This window comes from Hydractinia symbiolongicarpus, chromosome 6 (genome assembly GCF_029227915.1).
Source record: "Hydractinia symbiolongicarpus strain clone_291-10 chromosome 6, HSymV2.1, whole genome shotgun sequence".
NCBI lineage: Eukaryota > Metazoa > Cnidaria > Hydrozoa > Anthoathecata > Hydractiniidae > Hydractinia > Hydractinia symbiolongicarpus.
The window spans coordinates 10858068-10871614 of NC_079880.1; the positions used below are offsets into that span (position 1 = coordinate 10858068).

Here is a 13547-nt window from a genome sequence, read left to right on the forward strand (position 1 = left end):
AGACCACCAGAATAATATAATGATATTTTTCTCCAAAGAATATTGCACCTAGACAAAATAAAAACCTACTACAACGCACACTTGTTAGTAATCAAAGTCATACAAATATATATACGCGTACACTAATTATATGTTTATAAGGCATTTGTTGAGAGCAAGAATCTTGCCCTCCTGCAATATGATGGTCAAAGGTGCATTATATCAACAAAGGTAATTACACAAACTTTAAAAAATAAGATTGGACATAATTAACAAGAAATCATTTAAAATGGCAGTTGTATAGATGCAAATTCATTTATATTGTGCCGGTGAAAGCCCACCCATTTATCTGCAATAAATAATGTAAAGTTAACAGACGTGAAAGTTTCTGCCAACAACTCTATCCAGGTAATTCAGTGTATTATACATATTTTCCTTGTACTTCCAACAGACACACAAAGATTTGGCTTCGTTGAAACAGCTCTCTAAAGTACAAACACAGAAACAAATTCGACACAAATGAGCAGTACCATATTTTTTCGTGAATACTTTGTCAATTGGTTTGCGGAGAAAACTCGCTTAGGGTACTCGCCTAGTACAAAAAAATTAAAAAAACACATACAGATCATTAACGTTAGAAATTTACGATTCATTGCATAATGTATTAACTGCAGTGTGTTTTTTTGATTTGTTTACTTTGTGTTGACTTTAGCTATACATAGTCTGATGCACGATTTGTAAAAAAATTATAACCGTTTTTAACTTTGTTTTTAGTCTGAAACAGATATGAAATATATCGTAGCATGTTACAAAAATTGTTCATTGCTGATCAATTGTTAGGGATAATACATACAAATACATAATTTCTTCAAATGTGACAGATTCTTGGTAAAGACTTGCTCTTCCATGTTTCCTGTTCGTTTTCTTATGAAACAACAGAGGTTGTTGATTATTTTTTATTTGTTATTGTCTCTTATTAAGCGTACTTAATTGGGTTATAACTTCCTGGGTTATTCCACTTATTTTTGGTATAATACACCAGAAGTGATTGAAAACTAGCTTCTTTGTTAACGTACCACAAATGAATAGAGTAAGGAAAAAATTATCTGGATAAGAAAAGAGAACCCTCAATATCATCCTTAGATTTTCTGATAAAGTCTTTCTTTAAATTCATCAATTATCAGCTGCACAGGAAAGAATTCTAAGCCTCTTAAAAGGTAAACAAATATCATAATCAAGTATTTTAGTAATATGTTGCAGGATTAAACTTCAAAGGAATTCTTTTTAAAAAAACTCTCTTATTTGGATTTTGTAATTTTTTTTTCCAAAATGGTAAAAGAACATGTGGGGAGTTTACAGATTAACTTCATAAATTTAATCTCGCTACCCTTTGAAACAGACAACATATTGCTATTAACAAGGACATAATATTTACTTTGTCTTGCCTACCACAAACATGCATGTTACATTAGTTAGCGTCAAGAACAGCGATTATTGATTAGCTTTGTTTTTCTTTCGGTTTCTTTGGCAACTAAACATCTCATATTGCAACCAATAAATAAAAAAGCGAAAATAAACTTAGCAAACTTTTAAACATCGCCTAAAAAAGTATTTAAAATGAAGTTGAAGTGTACCGTTCTATATATCCTATTTGTTTTCATACCGAATATAACAGGAGTTCCCTTTACGCAAGGTGAACTTAAATGTGAACGCATAAATGTTCCAGAATGTTTATTTCTCGCCGACAGAGGTTACAGCTTCAACAAGACAGAAGACAAAACACAATCAGAAAACATTAAAAAGTTCAAAATATGGTTGAATGCTGTTGACTTTGAGTGCAGTGAAGCATTGACGTCATTCTTATGCACCGAAATTTTCCCAACGTGTGACAGAAAACAAGATGAAGTTATACGTCCCTGCAGTTCTTTTTGCAGAAAAGTCGAAAGTGGTTGTAAACCCCTGTATGATCATGAACCCCTTAGTGATTTTAAACCTAGTTGGCCACTTAACTGCAGTCAATATCCAAATGGAGATGATACAGATTGCTTAAAGTATAGCGATGTAAACAAGCAGTATCACAAACAAAAAGAAGTGCAAGGTGGGAGTTTATATTTATATTTTTCCTTTTTTATTTATATCTGCCAAGGCAAGTACTTGTAGAACAGGTAATCAGTTCTGTTTCTTAGTTTATCGGTTGCATATTTGTTGTGTTAATTTGTTTGTTTGTGAATTATATTAGTGAGAATATATCCTATTTAAATTGTAATGCCAGGGCAAAAAAAGAGTATTCACAGAAACAACAATCATGTCTTTTTAATTATTCTCTTGGATCTGACTTCCTACGATGTGTACCGGTTATTACATGGTATAGAATACACTATGGTTTATATCTGTTTTGATTTTTTTTCTGTCACCACTTTCTGAGGGTAGACACAAGAAAGTTTAAAAGAAGGAAAAAATATACTATGCTAACACAGCTTTTACTTGTCATGTACTTTTAAATTGCACGTGATGATGTAACGTTCTACTTTTGAAAATCTTTATATATTTAATACCTGTATATTTAATACCTTATGACTGCAGTTTTACGATAGGAGAATTCTTGATATCACGAATTTCCGAGAAATTTTTGATGCTTTATTTTTCGAAGCTATATAGTATGTATTTTAGGCCACATACATAGTACAATAATGGCTCTTCGTCCCATTAAAAAAAAATTAAAAAAATAGTTATATGTAAAAATGCATGTTATTACAAGTTAATGAAAAAAGAAAAGAGAAAAAAAAATATTTGGAGAAGACTAAAGGAAAGATGGGAAGCGCATAAAATCTTGAGAAACAAGTTCTGGGTCTTTAAAGAAAGGGATGAGGCAGACAAAGGGCATGGTGCGCATGTAAGAAAATCACTGTTGCAAATAAAGAAAAAAAAATATTAGAGTAAATTATCAGACGAACGTGCGACGGATTTATCTAGTAAAAGTAAATATATTGGGCAAAAATGTTTTTCTGCACAACTGATTCTGAACTGTAGTCCGAAGACGTAATTTCTGTATAAATATATTTTTTTATCTAAATGCTTGACAATTGGCGATTTATAAAACTCAAGCTACCACAGAACAACAACCTTGGTTGTTCACATAGGTCGTATGTTACTGTAGTCTATAAGTCATTAAGAGAACGAGTAATTTTTGTATTAATAATGTGTACTGATACCAACATCTTCACTTGTTGGAATGTTTAAACTTTTGAAATTTTTTAACCTGGAAAAATTAGTCTATAAAATGTTGTTAAATATAATGTCATTTTAACGTTATTTTTTGCCCTAAGGTAAGGTATCAACAATATAAGGAACTGATAACAGCTATTTCGTTTCTGTTATTCATGCTTTTAACGTTCTTCTAGGTGTTATTGAAGGACCCGAGCATACAAATTTAGTAATTCAATGTGCTAAAGGCTACATTTTACACATCACGAAGGTCAGTCACAGTGATTCAAAGTGTTGTGGATTAATTTCGAAATATATCTTGGCCAATATATGTTATAACAAAACTATTTGCAAAGTTCAGAACACACAAAGCACATTTGGAGCTCATTGTAGAGGAACAGTTGGCACAGTAAAGGTGGAGTACAAATGCATAAAAAAGTTGACTGAGAATCCACTGTGTAAGTAGTCAATATCTTTTCAACATCTTTCTACCACAGGAGTAATTGACAATTTACATACCATTATCTAGTTGAAATTTCAACGTGATGTCCAGAATGCACTTCACAATTAATTCGCACATTATTTATTACTGTACTCTAAGCATGAATAAATGAATGAATGACTGAATAAAAAAGCCTCTATTTTTATTCGCAGGTCTTCGAAAATGTTTTAATGAATTGGAAAAGTTAAAAGTTTTTACACCACTTGGAAGTTTTGCCCCAGAATGCAGCGCAGACGGTTGGTATCTACCACTTCAATGTCATCGTAAGTTGTTTTTTGTAGTCTGTACTAAGGAATTTACTAAGTATATTCACAAATACAATTAATGACAGTTATTTAGATGATCTAAAGGTAACATACCTGATTTAGAGGGGGAATGTTTCTGCGTCTTCACTAAAACTGGAGAAGAAGTCCTCGGTACTAGAGTTAAATCCGGAAAACCAAGAACATGTGCAATGACAAGTAAGTACAACACCGTCGATGAATAATTTTTATAATGCATTTTTCATCTCACGTTGCAATTTCATTGCATCGTTTTTTTGAGTAATGAAAAGGTTGTTTTAACTATTTTTTTTAAAAATAGATTTGGAGACGTTGTTCTATTCAATAACCACTTTTTTGGAAGTGATCAATTACAATTGTAATTTTTAAAATAACATTTCATCATTATTATAACTTGAGCTTTCCTTCTTGATTGCTCAAACTGACATGTGTAACATTAGCCTAATGGATGCCATATTGCAAAATGGTGCTATTATTGAGTACTCTCTAAGCATTGGGTTCGTTCTAAACATTACGTCCGCTCCGAGCATTAAGGTTGCTCTGAACATTGAATCAAATCTCAGCATTGCATCCGCTTTGAGCATCGAATTAACTTTGGCATACTTTAAATCTAATAGCCTATGCAATTATTTGTGGCAGTAAATGTCGACGTGAGCTGTCTGTTCTGTTCTGATATGTTTTGTTTTGCCATTGTGGGCTAAAGTGGTTCCCAAATGCCGTTATAAAATGTAGTGATAGAAATATAACATTTGTAATCCGGAAATCTCTATATCTGTTGCGATTCTCGTGCAGCATATAAAATTTTGGAATTTTATATAAAAGATGTTTATGTCTGTGCGATATTAGATCCATTTCAAGCAAGGTTAATTAGACATGCAAGTGGAAGGCAAAATAATTTATATTCTTATATCTCTCAAGAATAACTTACAATTTTAATTAGCTTATTTAATTGTCTCACAAACAGACCGAAGTATTAAACTACAGACGCATAGAATAATTTTTATTACTATGATACATAACATTATGATACATAACGTTCAATTTGTTAATAAATTTATTGGATTTTTGTTTCTCATCTAAATTGCTTACCATTCTACATGATTTTATTATCAGTTTAAATTTGACATTATTATACTTTTTGAAGTATGTAATAGCTGCATAATTCACGAATTTTGTAATTTCTCTTTCTTAACTTTTTGCCATATTAGATTGTTTAAGAATGCGCCATCAGATTTGGACCTACGGTCAAAAACGGTCTATACCAAAGAACGTATATCAAATAACGTCGTGTGACAAGAATGGAAAATTTGAGCAACTGCAATGTTGGAGAGGTGGGTGTTGGTGTGTTGATCCGGAAACAGGAAAAGCTTTGACATCAACGTCCAAATCAAGGACCAGCTGTCAAACAAAGAAGAACTAAATTCGCAAAAGGAGTAGGGTTATTTTCGTTTTTAATTGTTCTTTTCTGCAAGACTTTCTCGGCCATCCGAGCACCTGGCTACTTCAATAAATTTTTGTTTAAAAAATTGACGTGTTTATATGAGAACAATGCAGCACGTCTTGACAATCTCTCGGTTAAATTTACAAAGATTCAAGCGGGATAATTTTTTATGTAAACACACTCTATACCAAGCCAGACGAAGCAGGCGATGCAGGCGATATGGTTTTTATGATTAAAAAATCATTTTAGTTTGTTTTAGGATTTTTGTTCTGCAATTGTTTCAAACCAGCTCATGTAAACGAGATAATTTTATGGCATACAAACAGAGGCTATAAACCTGCTGAGCAGGTGTTCCAGGTTGATTTGTCAAACAAGCATGCGTCCATATAAACTCTATATAAACATTTTAATACTTCAACAGATATTCATTATTTTGTTTATAGTAATATTGATAGTGATTGATAATTTTATATTCAGTTTGTTTGTACCGTTTTACCAGAAGACTTGATCTAGAATAATGAAAGTTTATTCTTGTTGAAATGTTATCCGGAAAACATTTCAAACAAAAATGCTTCAATTGTTCAACCTCATAAAATAAGTCTCTTCTCTTTAACTCTTCTGCTCTCTAACTTTTTTAAAGACGTTTTTTGCTAACGCCACTCTACTGACCAAATAAACACACGAGTTGTTTATTCTTTGCAATTGACAGACAAAATAACTTTTTAAGATGTTCGTGAGTGTTGAAGAATAAGTTTAAAAATGAAAATTGATGGTAAAAGAATCAATCTTTTTAATCATCAAATGAAATTGTCAATTTAAATTAATCTTGTATCGCTCTCTCAACTCATGCAACTTTATCATACAGAACGTGCTTTCTTTATTTAATCTATCGGTTTTTTAGTAATGGGAGTAATAATTCTTGTTCAACCTTCTGTGTCAAAAAGTTCTATTACTGCCTTCTTTTATAAATTTTGTGTTACAGTAGACGTCCGTTAATTCGAATGCCGCTTAATTCGAACTTTCCGTTATTTCGAACAAATTACCAAGTCCCTTGAGTTTGGTTTAATAAAGTCTTATATTTTGAGCTGCTTAATTCAAACTCCGCTAATTTGAACATTTTGCTAATTCGAACAATTTTTTAATCCCAAGGCTGCATTATGCTCGTTAATTCGAAATTTTGTGTATCGATAAATGAAATCTTAAGGGAAAATAAAAAAAGACGTTTTCATTTTTATTCATTTTTTTTGCATCAATGGTGGCAAAATTTCTTTTAATTTATCAATTAAATAAAGTTTACAAGGAATTTGCCTATCACCAAGCAAGCAACGTTAAAAGATTTTTATAAAAAGTGGTAGTAAAGTTGTAATAAAGTTATATTAGCATAACACCTTTAAACGTTTATTAAAATTCTTGTTTTTTCTGAACTTCCGATAATCCGAACATTCGTTAATTCGAACAAATTTAGTCCCTTGCGGGTTCGAATTAACGGACGTCTACTGTAATTGTAATATATTAAATGCTATGTTTTTTTCCTTATGTATAATATTCTTCTTTTACAAGACATTTTCTTATTATAAAGACTATATTTTGATTAGAACATTTTGTGTAATTTTTCCGACATTTAAGATTTATTTTATTAATTCTATGTTATAAAATTAGAGAATTAAAATTATAATAATAGTAAAAAATAAAAAGAGTGTTATATAATGTAGATGACCTTTAAATTCAAATTAGACGCCCTTGACTTCAACCAACTTTACGACAACCTTTTGTCTACGAAGACGCCAACCTTGGCAAACATCACATGTTATACCATTGTTGTGTTCCAGGTCAGTTGTGTAATTTTCAATATTTCTAAAAACGGTTTTCTTTTTTTTTTCGGAACTGTCAAACAACATCATTTATCCAGTACTCTACAACGGGTTAGCAGGAATAATTTTACTAGCTACCACAAGGGTCGAGTAACGAGCATCAAAAATACGCTACCTACATTTTCTGAAATGTCTGTATTATGAAACAATCCGCTCCACGCTCAGAAATATCCATCGTTAAAACCAGGCTAAAGTTTGCAAAAAAGTAATACCACTTACTTTCTTTTAACATATAATATTTCCCCAATCTATAATTACACTAGTCTCCGTATCAATCATTTTAACTATAAACTATATATATAGCTAAGTAAGATTTGCTGGTCCATGACAACAAGTCAATTAAAGCTCTGCTTGGCCAAGAGAGAGCTTAGTGAGATATTTATTAAAATTTTTGAGCTTATTTAGTACTGCTAAAATATTTACATTGTATGTGGTAAAATCCTTTTCTACCTATGACTCAGAATAAAAATTTTATTGAAATTGTTTCCATTTTTCTGTCAGCTTAAATTTTGTTTTACGACGATTTTCATTAACGAGTGCAGTTATTACAAAATATCGAAGTTTTGCGAACATTAAATAAATAAATATATATTTTAACTATAAAGGAAATTTAATCTCTAAACGCACCACCAAATAAATTTAAAACCAATTTAGTCTTTCCACAACCCGTTGGTCACACAAATGACGGCGTACAAGGCTCCTTTACAAACATTTTAATACAAAAGGCTTAAGAAAGTTCGATCTAAATATTACTCTGCGCTTCTATACACAAAGATATATATGCATTGATCTTCCCCTTACACTCAAGTGCCTTTCCTATGCAAAGTAAAACATTCCAAAGCTTAACATCTTCAGGAGTGTCAAAATCAATCCATAACACAAACCTGCTCGTATCCATTCCTCCCAACAACAATACTTTTATATTCCTGCAAACGAGGATTAAAAAATGTTTTTCCACCTCTGCTCACTGATGATTGGAGCTAAGACCCGAACTAAAAAATTGAGTTGTGTGACCATCACATCTCTTCCACACTGATCTTCATCCTGAAACAAAATACCTTTCAATAATCTAGAGGGTATATTAACACTAAAATTTGAAACACTGTCAAATTCATGAACAACCACCGTCCTATGCCTTAATACCCTATTATACAATATAGCAGTATCATCATAATGCATCATAGCCCCCGTCAAACCATCATTATTAACAATTTCATGTTCCAAATAGTATCCCATCCGTACTTGTATTACAGTTCTTAAAATAAGTAAACGTCCACTCGTTTCTCAATCTCTCCGTTCATCCATATTGATTGGAGGACCTTGTATTTTCAAGAAACTTAAAATATAGTCAAAATAAAGAACTTCCCTCCAACACCTTGGAAAGCTCGCTTTAAATTTAATATTATAGTAAATCTCGTTCTCAAGGAGTTTTGCTTTATGATTAGTTAGATGATGGCGTTGTGATGACAATGTTGTATTGCTTAAAGCATGGTTTAAATCCTATTGGTAAAGTTTATGTACTTGTATTTGCTTTCTGTTTAGATTAAATAAAAAGAAAATGTGCTTCTTTCAAGACATACTATATAGTATAGAAATTAATATCTGCCCAATTAAAAATATTATTTTTGTTGTCGTTTGGAAACATATTCTAACATCATGAAAAGTCACTTGTACCTTGATTAATCACAAGTGTAGTGTGCAGCTTTGGCGTCATATTGTTTTCCACTTGACATTTTCAATCAAAATAATTAGGTCGCATGAGTGCAGATAATTGTTATGCCACCTTCATCTCATATGTTGAGTATCCTTCATTCTTTTTCTTTTTGGTGGCTAACCTGTGGTCATCTGTTGCAGGGGCGGGTCTAGGAAATTTTCTTAAGAAAAATTTAATATACAGCTGGGGGTCTTGGGGGGGGGGGGCACTGTAAGCCCCCCAAGCGGGGTGTGGAAGGAGCCCCGGAAGTTTTCGCTAAAACTGGCTTTGCGAACCCTGAAACAGGCTTAAACGGGGACAAAAAACAACCTCGTAAGCAGACATTATAGGCCTTGATAACAGAAACAAAACCTTCTCATAAACGCCCCAGAACCACATAAACACTTCAAATAGAAAACAAGAAGCCCTGCGGCTTGAAGATTTCCGTTGTAGTCTGGAAAATTCTAAAACTTGAAGAAGACTTTGAAAACAGAGAATGGGATAAACAAATCATTGAGTATACTAATTCTCAATTATTATTGTAACTGACCTGCAATGTTAAAATACAACTTAATAAATAAAAAAAAATGTTTTTTTACATATCATATATATATAGTACTCTAAAATAATAGTAAAACTTTAACTGGAAATTTTTGAAACTGATCTCGAAAATTCTGGAAATACCAGAATACAAATCTTGTATGTATGAACATGAAGATTTGAATATAACTTCTGAACAAGTTCAATTTCAATGAATTATTGAATTTCCGCGCCCGAAGGCGTAGGAAATTCTTTAAAACCGTCGTTTTTTCTTTCGGAGCATTTTTTGAGAAAAAATCGACCCTGGGATTTCACGTTGGTCCGTCACGGATGTAAACTTCGTACCCAAGCTCCTTAACTACTGTTGACGCTTCAGGCCAAAATTGGTATTTGTTTTCGACAAAATTTGACACAGTTAACAAAAAAAGTATGCTGAACATAATGGAGACATAATAATTTTGATTTTTGCCACCTTAAATGTCATTTTAGGCCAAAATTGGTCCAAAAATTAAAACTACTTCATTTTCAACAAAAATTGGCAAAGTTAACAAAAAAAGTATGCTGAACATAATGGTGACATCAAAATTTTGATTTTTGTCTCCTAAATGCTATTTTAGGCCAAAATTGGTCCAAAAATTAAAACCACTTCATTTTCGGCTAAATCTGGCACAGTTAACAAATAAAGTATGCTGAAAATGATATGATGGTACAAAAGTTTGGTTTTTGTCACCTAAATGTCATTTCAGGCCAAAATTTATCCAAAAATTAAAACTGCTTTATTTTCGACAAAAATTGACACAGTTAATAAAAAAAGTATGCTGAAAATGATGGTCACATCAAAATTTTGATTTTTTGTCAACTAATGCCGTTTAAGACCATAAACGTTTCAATCGCAAGACTTTCAACCATGAATAATAGGCTGTATTTTTTGTTAGCAATTTCTTTTAAAATGTGAGTTTATTATGACACGTTTCGTTTTGTTTGCGTTTGTTCTAAGATATAATGTCACTGATGGGCTTTATCTTCAGAGGTTCATGCACCAAACCCCTTCAAGTGTTTAGCACAATAACACAACGAATTAGCAGGTTTTCATCAAATGTTTTGGTAGCGCGCGGAAATTCTTAGAGCCCCCAGGGCTTCTTGTTATTCAATTAATTCAGCAATAAATACGTATTAGCATTTGAATATTTCAGTTTATAGGCCTTTAAAATTCACTCTCATTGAAGATTTTTTGAAAATGCTGATGGTTCATGGTTGGATAACAGCTGATCTTAAAGAGAAAGTACAAAATGAGTAACATGAATACAATTTTGCCAAAATTAACACCACGTTGTTTTATTATTGTCTCCTTTGTCTCTTTGATTTGAAGAGGGAATTTATTAAAAAGATACAAATCAATGCCATCTGATGCACAAGGTATATTATATATGTTTATATATATAAATAGAAGAAGCTGTTCAACAAAAACAACATAAAGGTCAGCTACAGCTGCATGGAAAACATGGCCACCATCATCAAATCGCATAATTCGAAAGTCTCGAAATCCGACACACCAGTTACAGCAAGCTGCAATTGCAGAAGAAAACCCGAATGTCCATTGGAAGGAAACTGCCAAGTGACGTCTGTCATATACAAATGCGAAGTTACAGCACCCGCTCACCAAAAGAAAGTCTACATTGGTCTGACTGAGAAATCGTTTAAGACAAGATTCAATGGCCACAAACAGTCTTTTAGCAACAAAAAGTACAAGAACAGCACGTCACTCTCATCATACGTTTGGGACTTGAAAGAGAAAAGCAATGTCACCCCGACGCTCAAATGGTCGACCATCAAGCAAGTACAAAGCTACACTAACAATTCACGAAATTGTCCTCTTTGTCTTCAAGAAAAATTTGAAATCCTCTTTTACAAAGACAAAAGTGAGCTTTTAAACAAACGCAGTGAACTCATTGCTAAATGTCGTCACACAAATAAGTTTCTTTTGGCTAATTATAAATCTAAGGACTGATAATTACTTAGCCAATTATCTATTCACATGTTTATAACACCACGCATTTAATGATGTCTCTTAGGAATTTATCTTGTCAAATAGATAGATACGAATTTTTTTTGTTTACTTTTTTCACTTGTATAATTTGGCTGATGAGTGTATAACACGAAACTCGGAGTACCGAACCAATGTCAAGTTAATTTTTACTTCCTTTACTATATATAAATATATGAGCATAAATTTATTCAAGCTGGTTTTTGATATCTTTGTTAAACAAGTAACATATTAAGCAGGCGATACATGATTTTAAAACCTGTGGACGATATATACAGGATGCATTTTCTCGAAAATGATTAATATTGAATTCGACATATTTTCTCATTTATTATCCAAATTCTCGAATTTGAATTTCTTTTAGGAGAGTCTGATTAGTTGCAGTTTTTCATTTTGAAGAAAATAATTGGTCATTGTTTTGTGTGACAAATCCAAAAAGTTGAACATCAGTTCACCCCTGACTGTTTGGTGCAAGCAACAATAAACTTTTGACAAATTTTCTGCAGACGATAAAAAAAATCCTGTGAGGAATATCTTTTTATCTGATATAAGTTATTATAGTCCCCCTTTTCCCAAAAGAACAGGAGTTGAGTGTTCAGCCCCTCATAGAAAAATTTCGCAAAGCAGGACAACGGTTTTTTGTTGCTTGCGGAAAAAGGCACACGAATCAGAGCACTTTTTTGTGTAGCTACCTAGTTTAAAAGCTAGTGAAAGGCAGCACCAATCAAAAAGTATATATGTTTAGTATATATGTTTATAGAAAGTAATGGGAAAAGAGTGCATTCCACTCATTATTTCTCTATTTTAAATAAACGACCATTTTGGTGTCACGACAGAAACCTACCTATTAACAAAATGTTGGTGGATATAATTTCCATTTGATTTAAACTGTCCACCAATTTTTAAATACTGGAACAAGTGGTTATGGTACAATAAACACTGGAAAATACACAGCCAGTGACTGTGCATGCGATAATCAATTTAAATCGTGCTTGAAGAAAGTATTGAATATTCTAACTTTTGCTCTATGTGAATGTCTAATCAATTACAGTGTCGATATAAAAAATACAAAAAGTAAACAATGCTATTTTAAGTCTGTCAAACTACTGCTTTTTTAAAGTTAATAAGTTTTAATTCTGTGTCCATTGACAGTTATATTTCCGTAATATTCGAAAAAAAAAATGCGACCAGAATCTTTTTTGTGTGGATGACGTCTTATATTCAAGTTGTTAAGATTGATTCCCTTTAAGTCCAAGCAAAGATATATTTTGCTTACAAAAATTTGATCACAACTTTCTGATTAGGTTCCAAAAGGAAAATTGAAGCATGTGAAGACACGTCTTGAATACGGTTCCGCAAGATTAATTGGTAAGATATTCTTTAACTTTTTGAAAATGAAATATTTGAAATTTGAAGAACCGCAACAGGCAGACGACACAAGTGGTGATGACTCAGATGGCTCAAATACAAAAGGGGAAACGCGCAATTGGTCCCACCAACACATTTTTAAATTGTTTTCATATTTTGAATCTGAAATACAATGAACTTCTGTTGTTGCATTTCTTTATTGTTCTTGCATGTTCCCATTTAATCATACTATAAATGTAGCGTTTTGAAGCCATTTAACACCATCTACTGGCTACATACCATTTTATATAGCTACCACATTGGGGTAGCCATCTCTTATTTTCTCGTAACACTGTAGTCCTCAACATTCGATTTACGTACTTGTCTAGTATGTCTTAATGGAAAGATAAAAAGAGGAATCAGTTGGAGGAAGAAACAACTGAGAAAAAAATTGGGAAAAAAATAAAAAAAAATAACAATTTGGCGTACCATTAAAAGCAAAAATGTAACCAAAATTTGTTAGCTTAATGCGAAACATTACCGGAGATTTTTATTGGACCTAATTTATTAATTTTATGTTATTGTTCCAAGATGATTCAAAGGAACCTGCAATTTACGTTTTCTTGTTTTGTCACAGGAACTAAT

At 32.2% G+C, this 13547-nt stretch overlaps 1 protein-coding gene across 3 annotated transcripts; it reads left to right on the forward strand.

The window, feature by feature from the left end:
- Window positions 1-1533: 1533 nt before the first annotated feature.
- Window positions 1534-5930, forward strand: LOC130647192 (uncharacterized). 3 transcript variants are annotated; one of them, XM_057452962.1, is made up of 6 exons: window positions 1534-2077; window positions 3381-3641; window positions 3838-3948; window positions 4054-4146; window positions 5175-5399; window positions 5657-5930. In XM_057452962.1, exons 1-5 carry the CDS (start codon window positions 1597-1599, stop codon window positions 5384-5386), a joined length of 1158 nt encoding a protein of 385 aa, XP_057308945.1. In that variant the 5' UTR covers window positions 1534-1596; the 3' UTR covers window positions 5387-5399; window positions 5657-5930. The 3 variants fall into 3 exon arrangements, with proteins under 3 accessions (XP_057308945.1, XP_057308944.1, XP_057308943.1); XM_057452961.1 differs by having other exon boundaries at window positions 5667-5930; XM_057452960.1 differs by having other exon boundaries at window positions 5175-5930.
- Window positions 5931-13547: the final 7617 nt, after the last annotated feature.